Raw genomic sequence first — 23,518 nt, forward strand, 5'->3', positions numbered from 1 at the left:
TATATGCATGTACATAAGTCCTTTGGTTGATCTATTATCTTCACCAGATCTTCCTCCCCTCTCCACTGTAATTTGACAGTCTGCCTGTTGCTTTACTGTCTCTATATCTCTTGTAATAATCATAACCTACACGTCTTTTTCCATATAAACAACTATAAACCTACTTTAAATTTACTAAAACTTTGATAAAGTATAACAATGTGAGGTCACACTTCCAATGTAATGATTTACAAGCTTTTATTCCCCATCAAGCAGAAACAATATGTTTCACACAAATAGTCCCTGAGCACTTTAAGATCAAGGCTATAAAATAATGACTGTAAGTTCATATCCTCAAAATGGTTACTTTTTTCTCCTAATTTAGAAGAGAGAGAGGGCAGAAAAAGATATATGGAATAAAATAATATTATGTTCTGTTTACTACCATATGAAGAATGCAGAGAAACAACTTATAGTAGGATGTAAATCAATAAAAATGCACTAGAAATGTGGAATTATAAAAATATAATTTACATTAAGTCTCCTGTGACATAAATTTTGTCAAGTAAGGTAAACTGCTGCAATATTAACTTGCACTCCTTAATATGTTAGCCTCTGAACATGTTCTTCAGATGCTCCCCATGCTATAGTTTGTCTTCCTGAGTGGATGGTAAGCTCCCAGAGTGAAGGCTAGAGAGCCACTGATGGCTGTCCTGTCACTTTGTGGTGTTCACCAAATGTCATCCTGGGCACCAAGCAGCAAAGAGGATCATGATGCTTCTAAGGCCTCATTCTCAAATAGCGAATGCAATTTTGCCAGGTGATTTTTGGAAAAAAGAAATCCAATACACAGCTAGGTTTATTAGAAGAATATGAGAATTTATATCAGATGCAATGACACTCACTAAATGTGTATCATGGAGACAGGAAAGCTGTACCTTTGGCTTCTCTTTAAGCCAGTCAGTTTTAATCATCTATGAAACAGATGAAGCTTTGGATCATAGACAACAATACCCTCTGTGCAACTCTACTAATATTAATGAGAAGTTATACGCAACTGGATGTGGCAGGATCACTGCAAATGAATTACCACTGCTGATACCTATGCAAAGTGCATGGAGACAGTATTTTCCCATTGAAATCGAACACTTCCTTAAACCTTGGAGTGCTGAAATTCAAGAAATATCTTAAAGTATGACTCTTCTGTTCACATTTGCCAATGGGAAAGTTCCAGGTTTTTGGAATTGAGGCATAGCAGGAGGTATGGAGTCAGAAGATTACAGATGGTGCAGAATTAATTCTTCAATAAATATCTGTGCACCTCCAATTTAAATTTGGTTTATATAACTAAGAAGTCCACTGGGAATCAGTGACTTAACCAGTATAGCAGTGACTGACAGTACGTTTAAAAGTTAACAAAATGGAACAAGGGTAGGGTAGAGAAGGAAAAGCACCCAAAATCCAATACAGTTCAAGATCAAATCCCCTGATCACTCACCACAATCATTTGAGCCACGTAACTTTCAGGTCCAGTGTATTCAGTTGGGTCTTTAACCTTCACCAAGACAAGGAAATACAAATAATGCCACATGTTGTGTTCTGACTTGATGTGCTCCTCAAATGACACAGTTTTATTATCAAACTTGTCCCTCTCGAGTCCTGCAGAACATGAGAAACACAAGGTATGTAATCTGTCATTTAACCAGCACTTCCTTCTTAACCTAAAAACAAAACACAATAATGTGTGAAAAAATGCTTTCTGTAAGCATGCGTCAAGTTACTCTGCTATGATTAAAAACAACATAATACATAAGACCTCCAGGAAAAAAAAAAAAAGGCCATAGTTTATGGATTTCTTCCCAACTAACATTTCTCCCCAATGGATTCTTGGGAATGTATTATTATAAGTATAAAATTTACAGATAATTTCAAATAGAACCATACCAAAATAGTGAAATTAAATTGGACCACAAGTCTAAGTACAAAAAGTAAAATTGATTGTGTAAGAAATGGCACACATGCTAATCAGGACAGAAGAAAAAAAGTCATTTAATCCAGGAAATTGGGTAAAATGAGGGAAGACAGCCAAGAGCCATCTCTTCAAACCACTTGTGACCAGTGAAGAGTAAGTGAATGTCTACCATGATCTGGGCTCTGAGTGCAATAAGGACTGAGAGACCCGTCCACACCTCAGATGACTGTGTTCCAGCCAGCCTAGGAAGGGGACCATCTGCTCAACTTCCGGGGCACATTTTCAGTCTCTGGATGGACAATGAGGAAAGAATCTGGGTAGTAATACTCTTCCCCCCCTCCCCCTCAAAAGTTGAAGATTGGATGAAAGGAAGTGAATGAAGATGAAGAAAAATATTCACGGAAAATGGATTAGGAGGCCAAGTAAAATGGGATGTTGGGATTCAGTCTGGTTTTGCAGTTCAGATATTAGAGAAGAAACCAGGAAATTGAATTCCAATCCTGGCTATTTTTTTTCCTAAGCATATTTTTTTAAAAAAAGAAAAGAAAAGGCCATTAAGCCATTCAGGCATGAAGAAGACCCTTTCAATATTAAGACACAAAGCACAATAAGTACAAAATCTGTCCCAAATGTAGGAGTGACCTTTTAAATTATATTATTGGATATTCTAATGGAAAATACCATAAAATTTAGCTGGCTGATGGCTATGCCTCATCTTATTTGATCTATCATCGGCTCAGCATGTCCCAAATAGAATTCAATCTTTTTTCCCAACCCTGCTCCACCCACAGTCCTCTTTTCATTCCATAGCAACACCATTCTTTCAGTTATTCAAGCCAGAATCTAAGAGTCATCCTTGAATCTTGAATCCATCCCTCTTCTCTCTCTCTCTCTCTCTCTCTCTCTCTCTCTCTCTCTCTCTCTCTCTCTCTCTCTTTCTCACACACACACACACACACACACACACACACACATACACATACACACCCCATCTATATTGATATTCTTCTGCTTCTACCTTCAACATATACCCAGAATCTGATCATTTCTCAGCACCCCCACCACTACCACTTAGTCTGAGGCATTAGCATCTCTCATCTGGGCTAGTACAATAGTCTCTCAGGAAATTAAACATACACTGACTGAAATAAAAAATATTATACAGAGACACAACAGCAGACTAGAATTATTAGACTAGAGAAAAGCAAGAATCAAGTCAAAGATGTGAAATACAAAGAAGCAAAAAATACTCAACTGGAAAAAGTGGGGGGGGGGGGGAAAGAATCCAAAAAGTTGAAGATAGTGTAAGAAGACTCTGGGACAACTTCAAGCATACCAATATCAGAATTATGGGGGTGCCAGACAAAGAGAGAGAGCAAGATACTGAAAGCCTATTTGAAGAAATAGTTACTGAAAACTTCCCCCATCTGGTGAAAGAAATAGACTTATAAGTATAGGAAGCACACAGAACCCCAAACAAAAGGAATCCAAACAGGACCACACCAAGACACATTATAATTAAAATGCCAAGGACAAAAGACAAAGAGAGAATATTAAAAGCAGCAAGAGAAAAAAACAGTTAATTACCTGCAAGGGAGCACCAATACAATTGTCAGCTGATTTCTCAACAGAAACTATGCAGCTCAGACGGGAGTGGCAAGAAATATTCAAAGTGATGAACAGCAAGAACCTATAACCAAGATTACTCTACCCAGCAAAGCTATCATTCAGAATGGAAGATCAGATAAAGAGCTTTACAGGTAAGACAAAGCTAAAGGAGTTCATTACCACCAAACCAGTATTATATGAAATGCTGAAAGGTATTCATTAAGAAGATGAAGAAGAAAAAAGTAAAGATAAAAATTATGAACAACAAATACATATCTATCAAAAAGTAAATCTAAAAATCAAGTGAATTAAAAATCTGAGGAACAGAATAAACTTGTGCATATAATAGAATCAGGGGCATAGAAAGGGAGTGGACTGATAATTCTCAGGGGGAAGGGTACAGGAGGTGCAGGAAGAGACTGGACAAAAATTGTTCACCTATGGATAAGGACAGTGAGGGGGGGGTAAGGGCAGAGGGTGGGGTGGGAACTGGGTGGAGGGGAGCTATGGGGGGGGAAGGAGAAACAATTATAATAATCTGAACAATAAAGATTTATTAAATTAAAAAAAATAAAATTCAAAAATAAATAAATCAAGTATTGATTCATGTTACTTACATTAATATCATACTTAGTGAAAGAGACAAGTCACAGAAGACCATATATTCTATGATTCCATTTATATGAAATATCCAGAATAGGAAAATCTATAGAGGCAGAGGTAGATCCATGGTTGCCTTGGGCTGAGGAGGATAAAAAATTGGGGGAGGGAGAATGACGAAGCTAAAGGGTATGAGATTTCTTCTGGGGACAATGAAAAAATTTCTAAAATTGATTATGATGATAGATGCCTAACTCTGAATATACAAAAACCACTGAATTGTATACTTTACACAGGTGGGTTGTAAGGTATATAACTCATACTTCAACAGAGATGTTACTCCAAAAAAAAAAGAGAGAAATGTTGGAGTCTATTTTCTCAGAATTCAATTTAAACAATTATCTACCTGTTGCAAGATACATAGCACACAAAGAAATAATGTGTTTACTATCAATTATGTAGAAATAATGTGTTTACTATCAATTAATCCATAATGTGGTGGAAGAAATAGACAACAGACATTCTGAAGTGGTATAAACTGCCAACAAAACATAGAGAAAGGCAAAATGAATTCTCACTAGATACATTTTAAATGGTTTTGAAGAGGTGTAAAGCTTTGAATGTCTGGCCTTAAAACACGATTATGGCAAGTGGAATGGTAATGAAAGATATTTAATTTTTATTTAGCACATATTTGTGCTGACAACTATAAAGATGTCTAAATATGCTATTAGAATTCCAATAATCCAATCTGACCTTTTAGCATATTGAGGAAACAGATTCAGAGGGATTCAATTAATTGCTCAAGTCAACACCTTGGTGAGTGGAAAAGTCAGCCAGTATTTAAATGAAAATATTTCTGATGCCAAAGCCATGTTTTCTTGCCATCTGGGCACGGGAAATGACATGGCAAAGCTAGAGGTAAAAGTAGATGACCTGTTTGGGGGAGTGTCCATCCCTCTGATGTGGTTAGAAAGGAACACTGGGAAATGAAGATGAAATGGTACATTTGGCACAAACCATAATAAGCTTTAAGTACAAAGCTGAGGAGCCCGAACTTTCTTCTGAAGGCTTTGAGCAGAGGCAAGCACATTCAGAGCTGGGCTTTCAGTAACTTCCTGTGGCAGGATTTAGAGGAAGATGGTGGGAGAAGAGGCTGAGGGTGGAGGCCAGAGACCAGGGTGGTGGAGGGGAAATGAAAAGAGGGGATTGGTTATCTTTCATCTTCATTGGTTCTTGTTCTCTAAGCTTTGTTGTCTGTTCCCATGGCTTCAACCATCATCACGCTGGTGATTTCTCAACCTTTATCCCTTTCTTCTCAACTTCACTTGCTATTTCCAAAGCCCTCCTGGACATAAATCCTCCTGGATAGCTTACGGGCATGTCAAACTCAACTGATTAAAAAATTTGTTTCCTTAGCTCTTTTTATTCACCTCTGTTAATGAAATCTCTGTCAACCAAGGAATTTGAAGTGATCTTCAGACTCATGCTCTGACAATCCACTTCTTGTAATCACTCCGACTTTCTCATCATTCTCCAAACACATGAAGTCCTCTGAAAACTCAGTGCCTCCAGGTACTCTCTTTCATGCCTTCCAGGTATTCCTTCAAGACTCAGCTCAACCACTGCCACCACTCCGACTCCCACAGACATAGCCAGTTAGTTGATCCTCTCTGTGCTCATAATACTTTGCTACAAAAATGTGTCAATTTCTATCTCAGCCTCTACTACCTTATTGTCTGATGTATTTTTGTATTACCAGAACCTGTCATAGCAGCTGGTAAACAGTAGGCATTCAACTAAAGTTGACAGAGCAATTGAGTAAATCCATAGAGACTGGAGAGGAGCTTGGAATGAAAACTTAAGAGAGCATGACATGCAATTAATGCTATACATTTATGGGGAATTAAGAATGACTCTGAATTCCCTGACTTAACTGAGTTGAAGGTAATATCACTAAAGCAAGAGAAAAACAGAGTTGGGAGGGAGGATACATTTGATTTGGGATGTGCTGAGTTTAAGATGCTTGTAGAACAACCAAACTAGAGTGTTAGGTAGGAGGCTTCAAAAAAGAGAGTTCATTAGTAAATATAAGAATTCAAGGGTAAATGATAGAAGATGAACAATGAAAGCCAGGGTATTTGATAAGATGATCAAGGTAGAAAGAAAGAAAGCATAAGAGGAACTTCATGTGATCAACACTAGCTTTTCAGGAAAAATAAGACTATACTTATGCTGTCTCCTACCCAATATGACTAAAATAAAGGAACACAGCCACCTATCACAACCAGCATCCCAATTCATCTCCATAGCTCTTGTCATCATTTGACCTTCTACATACGTTGGAAAGTAATCCCAATAATGGCAGTGCTTTTTATCTATTTTTGTTCACTGCAATAGCCTGGCACATAGTAGATGCTCAATAAGTAATTGTTGAACAAATAAGTGAGTGAATGACTTTATATAGATAATAATGGACTAATATACTGAGAGAGAAACATAAGTGGCCCCCCTCTCACAAGACAGCCTTTATCTCTCAGTAAATAATCTAGAAAGATCTTTAATTCTAGGAACCTGGCTATCCTTATGATAGGAATTCTGACACCAACAAATCCTTTCTCCATTTTGTTATTTTGTTACACCTGCTCTGTCGACACCTCCTTTTCACTGAATTTTCAGCCTCTAGTAATTCAAAATTAATCACTGTCACAGACACCAGAGCCAATTTGTTTTCTATGTTTACTGCTTCAGCTCTGTCATCTGCTAATTATCACCCTATCATGACCGCCTTTTGGATCACTAGTAATTGTTTTCTGAGTCATAACTCTCAAACATCTGGTCACTGCCTTCAAGGCTAGAAAAGTCCCATCTGCTCTCATCGCCTGCCATAATATCTACCTCCTCTGTTGCTGCTATGGGTGTCACTACGCACACTCCTAAAGCCAATTCTCTCACACTGCGGAGATTCTCTCTTCTGTTACTTATACACTGTCCGTCTTTGGATCACAACTTAACACCTGGCTCTCCCCAGAACCATTTGTAGATTAATCACAACTATTTTATAGGCTACTAGCACAGCCCCTAGCTATCCCAAATGTTTAAATCATTCTTGTAATTAAGTTCATATAATGTATATGGTATATATTAAATCTTATATGTGGTAAGCAAGTCCAGGAATGAATGCATTTCTGGATACATGTTATCATAACACTGATCACATGTTTTGTGCTGAACTGAAGGTCCTTTCAGGGCAGAGTAGAGAACCTTAAGCTACAGGGATTAGTAGCTAAAAAAGTGCCAGGCACCACTTTTTAATAGTTAAAAATGTTTCTATTTTATTTTAAGTGTTCACACTAAATTCATTCTACTTTACAACATTTTATTTGTACGAATATAAAAATACAATTTAAATCTACTCTGAGGTTAAGTTACCTAAGTGGCCACTCAAATTTTGAAATAAACACGAGGCTTCTGAGAAATGAACCACCTATCAACATCCCCGTGCCTCGCGGTTTCTCTGCATCCCTGCAGACACATGTACACCACCGAGACCATGGCCCCCATGTGACAAAAATTGGAATAACTCGAAATTAGTGCACCTAGATATTTTTGTCTACCATATATATTCTTTTAGTACTTACTTGTTTTAACTTTCTCTTATAGGTTTTAAGGCACAGTGGCATAAAGCCAATGTTAATTTGGAGCTGAATAATTGGATAGTCATTCATTAAGAAAATATTTATGAATGGTTCCCAATACATGCTATGGAAGCATAAAAATGGATGTGACATGGGTCTGGAGCTCTTAAAGAAGAGAAATTAACATGTATTGAGTGCTTAATCTCGGCTAAGCATTGAGCTAGGACTCCCAATAAATGGATCTCATTTAAACTCACCAAACCCCCAAATGTGGCATTATATTCTCATTTTCCAGATAAGGAAACAATAGTTCAAGGTGAAAGGAACCTTGGCTAACATCACCTAGTCAGGACATGTCGATAAGTCCATGCATCTTCTATAATAGGATAATAATAAATGGCATCCCACAAAGAAGATAAGGCAACAAGAATGTATGCAGAATTGCAGAAGCCGGTTTGGCTCAGTGGTAGAGCATTGGTCTGCGGACTGAAAGGTCCCAGGTTCGATTCCGGTCAAGGGCATGTACGTTGGTTGCGGGCACATCCCCAGTAGGGGGTGTACAAGAGGCAGCTGGCACATCCTCAGTAGGGGGTGTACAAGAGGCAGCTGGTCGATGTTTCTCTCTCATTGATGTTTCTAGCTCTCTCTCTCCCTTTCTCTCTATAAAAAAAAATCAAATGTATTTTTTAAAAAATCAACAGGCTGAGTGGCTTATCCAGCAGGAAATTTAAAAAAATAAAAAAGAATATATACATAATCATATAGCTAAGAGTGATATGAGGGATTTAGGAACAGAGTGATATGTTTGATTTTGGTTAGTGAGATCAGAGAAGGCTTCATGGAATAAGACCTACAACTCAGAATGAGGGCAGGAGTTCACAGCTTAGCAGCTTGGACATTCTAGAAATTGGAGAAACACTATAACTGAGACCATGTTGGAGAAAACCATAACTGGGACCACATGGAGAGTTACAGAGGAGTAATAGAATTGGACTATAACTTGAGCTATAAATAAGAACACTGGGTGAAAGGTAAGCAAAGAAAGAAGGGGCCCAATTGTGAGGCATCTTACATACCAGGAAAATTAGAGTTTTGAAGCTATAGACTGCAATGCTCTTGATAGCCTGAGTTTGGAAATGATGAATCCAAAGGGGAAAAATTAGCCTAGCAGAGCTGAGCAGGCCACTGGGGGTGAGCCAGGGTGTGGCTATGGGAATATGTGGAAGGCAGTGAGTAAGACTGTGAAAGAAGATTCATTAGTACATGGTACCTAGTGCACCTGGAAGAGCAAAGAGCAGATACTAAAAATTATGGAGACGTTCCCAATTCAGATAACTGATGGGAGGTCAACGGTTGCAATATGGAAGTCAGGAGAAGTTGCTGGATTGGAGGGAGGAGATGGAAAGACATGATGCACTGGTTTTTAAACACAGTCAAGTTGGCTGCTAGAAGTCACACCCTTATAATGTCAGTCAACAGATGAAGACAAAGGACAGAAGCCTGGAGAGAGCGTGGAGTGTGGTGGCATATTTGGCAATAAAGTGATGTAAAAGAGGAGGGCAGAGAGAAGAGACAAGGAGTCAATGATAAAATCAGAACCTCTTCTCTAAGGATTTCGAGAAAAAAATAGGACCTTGCGATGAAATCAGAGAATGTACAACTCAAGGTAGAAGGAAAGGTCAGCAGGAAATTAATTATGAAATTGGAGAAAAACATTTCAATTTAGTGATGAAGGTTATTGTGATGTTTTAAGGAATTTATAGGTTATAGGCTTGCTTTTTTAATAACTATAAAAAGCCAAAGAGAATTTGACAGTGAAACTTTAGAGGAGCAGGAATGGTGGTTAAGTGATGGCCTTCTTATATTGTTCATGTTTTTTGTCTTTAGAATATGGGAAACAGGATCATGTCTTAGAATGAGGCTCATACCTTATGGATAACATCTTAAAAAAAAAAAACACCATCATTTTTCAGAGGTAGTACGCTGACATAATAGTTATTATGATCATAAAGAAAAGGGCTGAGAGGAAGCAGTGTGAAAGTAAGACCATGAAACACAGAGATTTTCAGGGGCAGCATCTTTTTTCTCTTTGGAACTCACCCTTCAATACAGAGGTTCACTTCCCCAAATCCTGAAATTATTGTATGCTTGGCTCCATAAAAGTCTTGCTTCCTACCACCTAATCTAGACATATAAAGAGAAGACGCTTCTTCCTCCTCCAATTTCCTTCCCGGCAAGTCCCTCCCTTAGCTTTGTGCAGTCTGGTACCTGTCCTCACCCTCGTGGACACTACTCTATCTAAAGCCAGCAAAACCTCCTAAATGAGAATCCCAAAGGCTCTACTTCAGTTCATATGTGATTGACTTTCTCTGTGTTGACAATCAATAATCAATCTCTTTCTTCCAAAAATATTTTCCCCCCTCATTTCAACATGCCACACAGCCCTGGCTCGCCTCACATCTCTTGGACTTGATGATTGTATTATGTGTGATCTCTTTCTCTTTTAATTTTTCAATGGTGAGGTTTTCCACTTGACCTCCATCTTCTTTTCTCACTCAGGAGTCTTTTTCTAGACTCCAGCTTTTCCTACCATATGTAGGCTGAGGATTCCCCAATTACTGTCGGAACTCATATGTGGACCTCTGTGCTGAATGCATCTGACTGGGGTGTTCAGTGCATACCTTATTTGTTTTTCTTTTTCTAGTCTCAAATTCAGCTGTTGATACTACCATCTATCCAGGTACCCCAGCTCTTTCATATTCATTCCAAATCACTGAGATTTCATATCTCCTAAATATTTCTTTTTAAAAAATATGTCTTTATTGATTTCAAAGAGAGGAAAGAAGAGGGAGAGAGACATAGGAACATCAATGATGAGAATCATTGACTGGCTGCCTCATGCACACCCTATATTGGGGATTGAGCCCACATGCCAGGCATGTGCCCTGACTGTAATCGAACCATGACCTCCTGGTTCATGGGTCAACCACTGAGCAACACTGGAGAGGCTCTCTTAAATATTTCTTGATTCTGTCCTCAACCCTTAATGCTGCCACGACTATTTCCTGAATTAAGGTTTTGTTACCTTTCACTTGGACTATGGCAATAAACTCATCCCTGGTTACTCTGTCTCCAGTATTGTCCCCTGAAGAACAACCTCCCACTCCTGCCACAGAGCTCCAAATCAAAAATAAAACCCTGTCTTCCTCTCCTTAACATTTTTTAATGGTTGACCATCCTCTACAAGCCTATAGGATCAAGACCATGCTTTTTAACATAAAAGGCTACATATGATCTGGCCAATCTCCTCTCTTGGCATGCCCTGCTCAGAAATGTAAGTTCCAGCAACCCTGAGCTTCTTATAGTAACCTAAGATTCTCATCATATTTTTCTCCCCTCCATGCCTTTCCTTACACCAGCCACTCTGCTTCTACTCACTTTGATATGACTACCTCCCTTCCATCTTTTACCATCAGCTCTGGGACCATCTCTTCTGAGAAGCCTTTTCTGACTCTTGCCTGCCCCCTACCTCAACCTGAAGAGATACAGCAACCTGTGAACACTATCATTTCCCTCAACACATGACAGAGCAACAATACTCATTGTGTTTGAATTCCACAGTAGAAGAAGGGCATGTCTACTTTGTTTCTTCCTTAGAATGTAGCTCATTATTACAGGTTACGACCTGGTGTGCCTCCAACTGGTGGAGCAATGTTGGAAAGGTTTGGAAAAGCCACCATCAGTCCTCCTCCCAGAATGCATGGTTTAAATCATTTTTTTAAAAACTCTCTTAGCAACTTTTACTATATAGGGAAATGAGACAGTTGACAAAAGGCAAACCAAAAAGGGAATGGGGTTTGCTGAGGGTCCCATTCAAGTTGTATAAGAAAATGTTGTAGTGAAGCTCTTATGCTGGTTTTGTGACTTTTATCAAAAGATTCTTCAGCCCAACATGGGAAAAAATAGATGATGAGTATAATCTGGAGCTGGGGGTTATTTCAGGATTGGAAAGGATTCTAGGGTAATTGGGCCAGCTGTAGAGAAAACTAAACCAGAAAGCTGTGGTATATGGAAAAGAGGGTAGAGCCAAAGGGAATGATGAGGACAAAGAAAAGGTTGGACCTGAGAGAGATAATAATGGGAGAAGGGAGGACATTGTGTGTGTGTGTGTGTGTGTGTGTGTGTGTGTGTGTGTGTGAGAGAGAGAGAGAGAGAGAGAGAAATGAAAAGTGTCAGTGAGTAAAAGTTCAAGTTACTGAAAAAACATCTGTGAATTCATAATCTAACAAAATAATCATTCTGTTATTTAATCAATATGTTACTGGGATAAAAAATCCATTTAACCAGTTGATGGAACCTTTTGGCATTTTGCAACATATTCCATAGTCAGTGAATCATAGGAATTGTAGAAGTAATGGTAAGATAGCCTTGGGATGTAATTATTCTATCTATTTATGGAACGGAGAATCCCAGTCGAATGCTCAGTTACATAATCTGGATGTTATCTAGCTTCTATTTTGAAATGATTTTTCCCAAAGCATGGCAAGTAAATACCATTCTAGCCCCTCCTGGGCAGTGTCACCTATTATCTTAGTATCTTGAGAACACTTACCACAGATGAAGCAGGTTGTCTTTAGAATTTCTTCTTTTTTCTGTTTCTCACTTCTGAGATCAGCAAAAGTATCAATGATGACACCAAAAATCAAGTTAAGGACAATAATGATGACAATGAAATAGAAAAGAAGGTCATATACCACTCGGGCAGCAAACAAGGGCTCCTGAAACAAAAAATTAAAATAAAACTATATACGCATACACATTTTCAATGCATGGCAATTTAGCATATTGGCTAGCAAAGAGAATATATTCAATAAATATTTGCTAAATTAATATAAATAATATTCCAAGTTGGAAAAAATAAGACACGCTTTCTACCTTCATTTTCTTTAAATGTAATGAGAAAAGCTTCACAGCCTGTTCCTAGAACCCCTTCCATTCCCTGGGACTTACACCTGCCCTCCCCCACTCACACCCCTGCCATGGAGAGACTTGCTTTTTATTAAGTAAGTCAGCATGCTAAATGCATTTTGGTGCGGCAGATTGCATCCCACAAGTTGCACAAAAGACATACAAATATCGATTCCAAAAGTCAAGAGATTAAGGAGTTGAGGAGAACCTAATGATTTGTCAAGTTCTGGAATAGGTTTTGTTCTTGGCCTTACATTCAGGGTCAAGTACATACAGCTCAAGCTATTTCTACTTGATGAACAGTATTAAAGTACACAACAGAGGTCATGTAATACAGCTATGCCATAAAGAGGAAACATTACATGAACTGACCACATGATACAACTAGCCTGCTGGAGAACTGAGATTTTTTTTTCAAGCTCCCAGCCTGGTGTTTGCAGCCAATGAGAAATTTTTCAGCCTTACCATATTAAGATATGAAATCCTGTTAGAATTTATTTAAATGTTATGTTCATCATGGATAAATAATAAAGGCTACTCATAGGCAGAGGCAAAGAGAAAATCTTCATGCCTAAGAAACCTGATAGACAAAAGACAGTCAAGTTTCTGTTACTTATGTAACACTCAACTCCTATATAACTTCTCGAATCACGATTTTGTTGCTGTAACACAATACGCAGTTCAAACTTGGACAAAATTCATAATCCTGCTAACAATATAGGTTTTAGTACATTAGTGATGTCTATGTAATCATAGTATACAATTAACTGGTTTTAATGGCTATCATTATAGTTGTAAAGCAAGACACAAGATAGTACCCTGAAAACTATATATATAGTAAATGTTAAGAGACTTTTAAAAAATGATTATGTGCTCCTTGAAGAAATACTTTTCCTCCTGCTTACATCTTTTGATGGCCTTCTCAGCACATCACCCACGCCACCGCCGTTCCTGAGGCCCTGGTTCAGGACGGTGACAATGCACATCAGGAGAGTGTCGCACGTCCTTTCAATTCCGTCTTCATACTCTTCATCACCTATAAGAACACACAAATTCAGCAATGCAGCAAACTCGTGCTTCTTGTTTGTTTTTAAATATGTGGTATTTTTGTTTTGTTTCATTTTGTTTTTTAGAGAGAGAGGATAGATACATCGATAAGCAACTTTGATCGGCTGCCTCTTGCACACCCCCTATTAGTGATCATGCCCACAACCCAAGCATGTGCCCTGACCAGAATTTGAACTGGTGATCTTTCGGGCATGGATGATGCTCAACCAACTGAGCCACAGTGACCAGGCCTAACTCATGTTTTAAAAATACACAATTTCCTGCTTCCAGATATATATATATATATATATATATATATATATATATATATATATATATATATATATATATAATTTTTTTCATAACCGTGCCATAACACAATTTTCTGAAGTCACATAACACCTATTTTATATGTGGCAGCCCATGATTGACATGGACTGATCAAGTCACTGAAATAGTTTTTCCTCCCATCAGTGGAAAATGACAGCATGAGAAGGACAAACTATAAGAAATCTAATCTTTAGTGTGCATTGTTGTGCTGTGGGGAGAGGAGATTGTGGTGAGACCTCCTGAAAACCCAGGAACCAAAAGTATTGCTGGAAAAAGAGTGCAGAAGGAAGCTAGGCAGGCCTGGCTTCAAATTCTAGTCACTTCCAGAACTCGGACTTAGGCAAGTTCTTTAACCTCAATAGCCTGTCCTGTAAAATGGGAGGTTTGTTTAAGGATTAAACCCTTCAGAGGATTATATTTAAGAAATGCAAAACAGTATTATTACACAGGGATTGGTATACACATAGTAGGTGCTTAAAATCCAGGCAGATGTTATTTCATTGATTTGCTTAAGGTCTAAGCTTTCTTAAGCTCCATGACCAGCATGGGGCTATGGATAAAAAGCACAATGTATTTATGTGAACAACTTATTTTATGCAAATGTATATGAAAATATTTAGGGAGGAATGGGGGGAGAGAAAAAAAAGATATAACATGACAGAAAAATTTCTAGTCTTATGTTGTTGAATGGCAAAATTACCCAACTTGGTAATAATCTCCTAGTCATTTAAAATAGTAAAATATATAAATAAACAAACAAATAAATAAATAAATAAATAGACACTGGAATCAAGATTTCCTAATGTTGATGAGTGAGCAGAAATATATTTTTCTTGTTTCAAAGGTAAAGAGCCACAGTGGCACTGAATTTTGGAATTGTGTGGCCCCTGCCTGCCTGTCAAGGCCTGAGTGTAAAAACAACCACCACCAAAGGAGAAAAAAGAATCCACCTAATTCCATCTACCTGATCCATGAACAACCCGTTTGGGTATTTTGTTATTAGGTCTAGTAATAATTAATGTCGTTTTCAAATACTTTTTAAAATCGAATTTATTTAAACAATACAACAAAATTTCATCAACAATATAGTTGCCGTTGTTTTCTACTACTTGTGCCCAATGCTCAGGAAGCATTTTAATCCCTCTGTTGTAAAATTCTTGTGATTTTGATGCCAAAAATTCGGTCAATGCATTTTTGAGGCATTCTTCATTATTAAATTTTTTTCCAAGAAGAAAGTTTTACAAAGAACGAAACAAATGGTAATCGGAAGGGGCAATATCAGGAGAATATGCAGATTGAGGGAGAACTTCCCATTCCAACTGGCGCAGTTTTTCAGCAGTGATTCTTGCAGTATGCGGTCGTGCGTTATCGTGGTGAAGAATTATGCCCTTCCGATTAATCAGCGCGGGTTCTTTTTCTCTTAAAGCTTGGGCTAACCTTTCCAATTGGGCACTATATACTGCACTTGTAATGGTTTGGTTAGATGGTAAAAGTTCATAATGAAGAATTCCTTTAAAATTCCACCAAACACACATCACTTTTTTCGCATGCAAGTCAGGTTTTGGCGTGGGCTGCGGAGCCTCATTTTTGTCCAACCATTGAGGCCGCCTTTTCAGATTAACATACAGCACCTATTCTTCATCTCCGGTAACAATTTGCTCTAAAAACGGCAAACAGTTTTGACGAGAGAGGAGCGAACTGCAAATTGTGACTCTTTGATTACGGTTGTTGTCGGTCAACTCATGAGGAACCCATTTTCCAAACTTTTGGACTTTGCCAAGTGCACGCAATTGATTGGAAATTGTTTTTTGTGAACAATTTAAAGTTGTCGCAAGCTCTTGTTGGGTAATTTGAGGATTTTGCACCAAAAGAGCTTGAAGAGCTTCTTGATCAAAATTGGACACACGGCCTCGACCACTCTTGTCATCTAACAAAAAATTTCCCTCGCGAAATTTCTCAAACCAACGCTGGCATTTTCTGGCACTAACTGCATCTTGACCAAGAGCACTACAGATGTTTTTTTGCAGCCTCACTTGCTTTTCTTCCTAATTGGAACTCGTAAAGCATGCAGTGCCGAATATGCTCTTCATCCGCCATCTTCTTAGTCCTAGTTTTGCAACAAAAACCAAACCAAACACAAACTTTTTCAAGCAAAACTTGTTAATTGCACTTCACACGTTCTGTAGATACCACGTGTTTGAAGGTTATGTCAATACAAGTCAACGCCAAGCAAGATTTTAAACGAATGTTAAAAAACGACATTAATTATTACTAGACCCGATACAAAAGGCTGATTCTCCTCTTTCGAACTGACTTTATTAGCACATCACTTGGATGAGGGATCCCGGTCTTTTCACTTGATTCAGAGCTATTTCTTTAACATAAACAGAACTACTTCTCTAACATAAACCATGCACTCTGGAAGGAGGGCTGAAGGTAGGGATGTGCAGCCACCAAATGCAGCATCAAAGGTCTCAGCAGAGCCTGCGCTGGACCACTTACCTCAGAGGTGAGCCACAAGGCAATTCAATTTTCTGACTTAGAAAGCAGAAGACATAAAACTGGTTTTGGAGGGAGGAGAAATGGGGAAGAGGCAGGGCTTGTGGTGGCAGCAGCCAGAGCAGCAGAAGAGACAAGGTAGGCAGAGAAAGCAGGGAGAGAGCTCAGTCTGCAGTGTGCCATTTAGGTGCCGGACATCCGGTGCTGGGTTCTAATGTGATGGCTAGGAAGAATGTGGAGAAAAACAGTTAGAAACATGTAAGAGAGTTAAAGAAATTTCAAAAGAGAAATAGGGTTTTCTAGTAATGAGGTCAGATGGAATAGGTCTCTATGTTATTTTGCCACAGTTAGCTTTTCAATCAAAGCAATCATTTATCTAGTGGAGGGAATCTGCATGCGTTTACCCAATCATCAATGTCACACACATGTTTACTAAAGGCTTACTGATGAGTACCGTCTCTCCCCCAAGAACTCAGAAATAAGGTTGTTTGTTCTTTAACAGGTGAGCTAGTAAAATCCACACACGACTCATGTGATTAGTCATTGTGAAATAAAGTAAACTGGCTGCAAATACACACTGAGAGACTTGGCTTTCTGGGTGACACATAAACAGGGGAGAAATTCTCAGGTCAGGTTAAGGCCAGCAACAGTCCAATTAGCATGCTCCTTAATAACGGGTGCACAGGCATGCCAGTTTTACATAGTAGGCTCTGTGAGCTTGGCTAATAAGATTCTACCTTGGTGAGACAGATCCACTCACAATATGTTAAGCCATGTTCCCAGGCTTTCAGGCTGAAAGCCAGGCCCTGAGTCATAGCAAACTCACCTAAGTAAATGCGACCTGGTGGAGACCTATCTACATATCCAGCTGGCTTCCCCAGACCAAACCTGCCTGGTTTCACTACATTAACAGCCCTGGGCTAGGTGCTAGGAATACAGGTGGGAAGATGAAAGTGTTGCAGCCCCTAGGAAACGCACATTCCCCTAGGAAAGGCAGGTTAGCAGACCGGCAAAGGCAGTGCAGTGTCACAGGGCACTGCAGAGGCAGGAAGGATGTGCCTCTCCCGGGCTGGGGTGTCAGAGACAAGCATCCTGAAGGAGGTGGCACCTGAGTTGAATCTTGAAAGACAGGCCTGTTTGGACAGTCAAACCAGTGAAGCAAAAAACATTCCAGGCAGATCAAGTGGGGAGAGCAAAGGCAGAACAGGCATGAAAGCATATGAGGCGTTGGGGAATTACAAGTGGATTGGAACGATGGACCTTGGGTGGATGCAGACGTGAGAAGAGAAGTGGGCAGGCATCAGGTTAGGAGACACTCATATGACAAGATGAAGGGTTTAAACTTTGTCCTGGAAGCTGTGGAGAGCCACTGGAGAACTTCCAGCAGAGGTAGGTGGTTAACCATGTAGGTGGTGAAACAGTGTGAGATAAAACATGTATTGCAGGTCTTTGAATAATGTCATTCTGTTCAACATCGTTTCTTTATAATGATGAGGGGATGCCACCGGAACGGAACTCTTGTTTAGATCAATTAGCTGACTTCGCTAGCTTCACTTTCTGTTGTTTCCGAAAATCTATCCATAATGTCGAGTGAACACTAACTGTACTTAGGTAGTAAGACAAATTAACATGTGATAAAAGCCACAGAAGTAGTGAAAAGATGCTAGAAAAGGGAGAGAACCTTTAATACCATGGGAGTCCCTCGGATTAATGTAGATTCTAAGTTTGCCTTGAATATATAATACATTCCATGGACTGAGACAGGAGTAGAGAGGCATTTCACATGGCAAGAGCAGAGAGCCCAGAGGTAAAAAAAAAAAAAAAAAAAAAAAAAAAAAAAAAAAAAAAATACTCGCTGCTATGATGAACAGCAAATACACAGCATGCAGAGGAGGGACCCCTCTGTGAAGCTCGAGAGAGATTGGGATTTTATTTGGCAAGCGATGGACCATGGCAGAAATCCTGAGTTGTGGGAAGACAAGGAAATATTCAAAGCAGTGATTTCTGACAAGTAGTGCAGTGGTGATATAGCGGGTGAATTGAACGGGAGAGAATGAGCAGAGGTAGAAAGACCCCTTAGGAGGCAGCTGCCATAATTCAGGCATGATGTGCTGTGAGCCTCAACAGGGCAATGACAGCGGGGATGGAAAGAATGAATGAGTGGGAGCTGACAAGACTCCAGGCACCAGGGAGAAGACAACATTAAATAGCACACTGATGCTTCCAGCCAGAGGTGACTTGAGAAAGGATGGTCCCGCTGAACTGGTTTGGCTCAGTGGATAGAGCGTCGGTCTGCGGACTGAAAGGTCCCAGGTTCGATTCCAGTCAAGGGCATGTACATTGGTTGCGAGCACACCCCCAGTAGGGGGTGTGCAAGAGGCAGCTGGTCGATATTTCTCTGTCATTGATGTTTCTAGCTCTCTATCTCTCTCCTTTCCTGTCTGTGGAAAATCAATTAAAAAAATAAAAATAAATAAATAAAGGCAAAACTTATTTAAAAAAAAAAAAAAGAAAGGATGGTCCCATTAGGTCATAGAAACAGCCAATTCAGGAGGAGGAATTGGGTGCTCTGATGAAGATAAGGAAAGACTCTCAGATGACTATTTAAAAAAAAACATATTTTATTGATTTTTTAGAGAGGAAGGGAGAGGGATAGAGAGCTAGAAACATCGGAGAGAGAAGAACATCAATCAGCTGCCTCCTGCACACCTCCTACTGGGGATGTGCCCGCAACCAAGGAACATGACCTTGACCGGAATCGAACCTGGGACCTTTCAGTCAGCAGACCGACGCTCTATCCACTGAGCCAAATCAGTTAGGGCTCAGATGACTCTTAAGTTTATAGGATAAGAAGATGAGAAAACATTTAAAAAAGCTAGAGAAGACAAAGTTGGGAGAGTACTAGGATTCCAGGTGAAGGGAGAAAGTAATATAAACATGGAAAAGGTATAAAAAAATGTCAAGATTACAGAAGGGCCAAAGGCAATGAGAATCAACAAAAGGTAGCTGGATTTCACAATTAGGTCATACGTAGTAATAATAAGATGGCAAGTAGTGAAAGAGAAGATGGTTGATGCAGAAACAGAAGGAGAGAGTGCAGCCAATGTTACATAGGAACATTCGATGCTGAAAGGAAGAGGAATGATAGGTTATTAGTTTGCAGAAGAAGGTTCAATTAGGACTTAAGAAGAACAGAGGGACCTGATGATAGCAAAGAAAAGATGTAAGAAAAATGGTCTAGCTAATGGTGGCAAGGGGGTAATGATGAAAACAGAAGTAGTGATAAAAGAAATGAAAGATCATGGTTGTTTAACAGAGAACGGGAAGAATTAGTAGAAACAGACTTCTAATATGGAGACATTTGAAAAGAACTAAATAGCCGAGACCGGTTTGGCTCAATAGATAGAGCGTTGGCCTGGGGACTGAAGGGACCCGGGTTCGATTCCGGTCAAGAGCATGTACCTTGGTTGCGGGCATATCCCCAGTAGGGGGTGTGCAAGAGGCAGCTGATTGATAACTCTCTCTCATCGATGTTTCTAGCTTTCTATCTCTCTCCCTTCCTCTCTGTACAAAATCAATAAAATATATTAAAAAAAGAAAGAAAGAAAAGAAAAGAACTAAATATTTACAGGTAAAGAACTTAAAACATTGTTTGGGACATAGGGTGGAACAAATTCTAGGTATCATAATGGCCATTATTAATAAACTAGAGGAGTTCCTCAGCCTATCTCTGCCCTCTCACAATCTGGGACCCCTCAGGGGATGTCAGAGAGCCAATCTCGACCCCATCCCTGCAGGCCTGATCCCTGCAGGGCTAATCCAGGCAGGAGGGAGCCTGACCCTGTGCATTGAGTGTCTGTCCCCTGGTGGTCAGTAAACATCATAGCTACTAGTCGACCAGTGGTTCAGTCATTTGGTCTCTTAGGCTTTTATATGTATAGATTAGTGGCACAGTGCATGAAATTTGTTCATGGCGGGGGAGGCGGGATCTGCCTCAGCCTGGCCTGCACCCTCTCCAATCTGGGACCCCTTGGGGGATGTCCAACTGCCAGTTGAGGCCCAATCCCTGTGGAATCAGGCCTAAAATAGCAGTCAGACATTCCTCTCACAATCCAGGACCTCTGGTTCCTAACCATTCACGAGCCTGCCTGCCTGATTGCCCCTAACTACTTTGCTTGCCAGCCTGATCGCCCCCAATTGCCCCCCCCCTGCTGGTCTAATTGCCCCCAACTGCCTCCCTCCTGCCAGCCTGTTTGCCACCAACTGCCTCTCCCTGCCAGCCTGCTCACCCCCAACTGCATTCCCCACTGGCCTGCTAACCCCTAACTGTCCTCTCCCAACAGACCCCCCTGCCAGCCTGATTACCCCTAACTGCCTCTGCCTCGGCCCCACCACCATGGCTTTGTCTGGAAGGACATCCGGAAGGTCTCCTGATTTAATTAGCATATTACCCTTTTATTAGTATAGATGGCTGTAAACTCTTATGCAAAATCATAGTTTTAACATAATACATTTTGTACTTGAACAGCATGAGATAAAGTTATTCTCGTATTCGGTTGAGTATCAGTAAAATAAAGTATTTTTTTCTTAATTCATAATAGAAATAAAATGTTTCATATAAAGAAAGGAATAAAAATATATTCTATTGGTTCTGAAATAGTTCCCTCCTAGCTGAGGTGTTTGGCTAAAATGTCAATAGTGTTGAGGTTGAGAAACATAGGCTTGAACAGGAGCATTTAATAATGCTATTTTTTCTGCTTTCATAATTAAATTATTCATTTTTATGGTTTCTTAGAAAGCAATAGATTATCATTGGGATATATTTAAAATTTGAGTGTAATTTAAAACACCTTGTTTATTAGTCTTAAACTTCAATTAAAATCAAGTCATTATGAAAATGCTGATTTAAAAAATTTTTAAATAGGAAAAAAAATTTAAACACTGGGCACTCAAAAGGAAGCTTATCAGTTTCTTGATTCATCAACCTTTTTCATTAAAGTACAATATAATACCAAAACTATCAAATTTGAATTACTTCTAAATGTTAGCCATCTGTGAACTTCCTTTTCTATCTATTCAAATGATTTTTACATAGAAAAGAACTGTGACTATATTTTGTTTTTTGTAAATTGTCTCAAACAGGCCTTACTTTTCTGGAAAATCCTTTTTTTTGTTTTGTTTTGTTTATTTTTATTGAATATTTTATAGGAAGTCAGGGAGGCCTGCAATAAATGAAATAAAAATCTTTTTTTCCAGCCACCGTTGGTTGCCAGTTCCCATGCTGCTGCTGGGACAATGACCCACTGGCATCGGCTGGACCTTCCTCCGCTGCAGCCTCCCAGTCGCCACAAGGCTTGTTGTTATGCTGCTGTGTGTGTCTGGGCCTTTGTAATGGGGTCCTGCTGTCCACAAGGTAACAAGCCAAGCCCATCACAAATGCACACTAGGGTTTGCAAATTAAAACGTAATCCTGGTCTTAGACATAGAAAAGTTATTTTTAAATCTAAGTGACACATGCTGCACTGCAAACACCAGGTTCTAGCTTTCGTGTTACTTTTGCAGTTAAATACATATGGCCAAAATTTAAAGGGGGCAAGGGCTAGAAGATTAAATTCATGGAATTTTCAATCAGATGATGTTTAGTACTCACTATATTAAATGCAAAAAGGGCTCAGAAGAAAGAGTAGGCGGATACAGGCATACCTGTAGCTTTTCATACTCATTTAGGAGTGATCCCTGAGTATGAAAGGCTATTGCCACCATCTCTCTCAACAATGTCCCTCTCTGTCACACCTCTGGTGCTGAAATTCCTCCACTATCCTTTCCTCCTTACTCTGGGGTGTAGGGAGCGTTATGCATAATTAAGCTTGACCTTGTGACCCTCCCTATATCTTTCCTGGGTAATGGGCTGTGGGAGGGGCAGCAAATGCTGCCAAAGCAAGTGAAACTTACAAGAACATTATAAATTGCTTTGTTTACCTCTGACTATAAAATAAAGGCTCAGCTTGCAGTCTGGATCTATTCTGTGGCTTCAGCCAGGCACAGAAGATCCACCTAGGTCCAGCTTATTCCCTTTGTCTGTCTTTTTTGCCTTCCCTCAGGCTCACCGAACCATTGGCTGTGCTGGCGTGGCACACTGGGAGTTTTTCATGAAAAATCATACCACCTCTGCCCATCATTCTGCCTCTTCCCACCATTCCCATCTCAAGTATAGCCTTGAAAAATGAGAAAGGAAAAAAGATGACTTTGCTCCTTGAACAATACACCTGGAAGAAGGGCTGTCCCCATCAGTCCATAGATAAAAGAGAAGGTGTTCTTTGTGTAATATTTTAGGTAAGAGGTTGTAGAGGTTTTTATAGGAAGCCTTTTACACATTTGTGTCCAGAGTTACAAACTAATATCCAAATAGACTTCGTAAAAGGACAGATTTTCTCAACCTCAACACTGCTGACATTTTGTGATGGATAGTCCTTTGTGGAGGGGCTGTCCTGTGTATTGTGGGATGGTTAGCAGCATCCCTGGCCTCTATTCACTGAATGCTAATAGCACTTCTCCCAGAGTTCCAACAACCAAACATATCTGGAGACATTGCTAAATATCCCCAAGGCAGGGGTGAGAAAGGAATTAATCCCAGTTGATAAACACATAAGAGAGAATATTTAAGGAACTGCCTTTAGAATATGATATGCATAAAGAAAATCTATCCAAGTATTCTTGGAAAGGAAATTCAATAGGCAGAATTTTAACAATCTCTAAATTTGGGTTAGGAAAAATATAATTTATAGGGATTAATCATTTAGTAATTAAGAGGCAATAAAACTGAGAAGGCTGGTGTTCAGGCTTTGGGGTAAGAGATATGATTGATTTACTAGCCATG

General features: G+C 39.5%; 1 protein-coding gene across 9 annotated transcripts in view; it reads right to left on the reverse strand.

Annotated features, from left to right (window-relative positions):
• Positions 1-23,518, reverse strand: part of ITPR2 (inositol 1,4,5-trisphosphate receptor type 2) — a 424,574-nt gene that overhangs the window by 34,435 nt on the left and 366,621 nt on the right. For 8 of the 9 annotated variants that reach the window (XM_036459157.2, XM_045587857.1, XM_045587855.1 and 5 more), the window contains 3 exons: positions 13,671-13,801; positions 12,410-12,575; positions 1,478-1,638 (listed from right to left, as the gene is read on the reverse strand). In XM_036459157.2, the coding sequence (XP_036315050.1) occupies positions 1,478-1,638; positions 12,410-12,575; positions 13,671-13,801 (458 nt within the window). Of the gene's footprint in view, positions 1-1,477; positions 1,639-12,409; positions 12,576-13,670; positions 13,802-16,638; positions 16,865-23,518 lie in introns of those variants that run through there. The other variant, XM_045587861.1, reaches the window with a different exon arrangement.

Source organism: Pipistrellus kuhlii, unplaced genomic scaffold, assembly GCF_014108245.1.
Source record: "Pipistrellus kuhlii isolate mPipKuh1 unplaced genomic scaffold, mPipKuh1.p scaffold_m20_p_3, whole genome shotgun sequence".
Taxonomy (NCBI): domain Eukaryota; kingdom Metazoa; phylum Chordata; class Mammalia; order Chiroptera; family Vespertilionidae; genus Pipistrellus; species Pipistrellus kuhlii.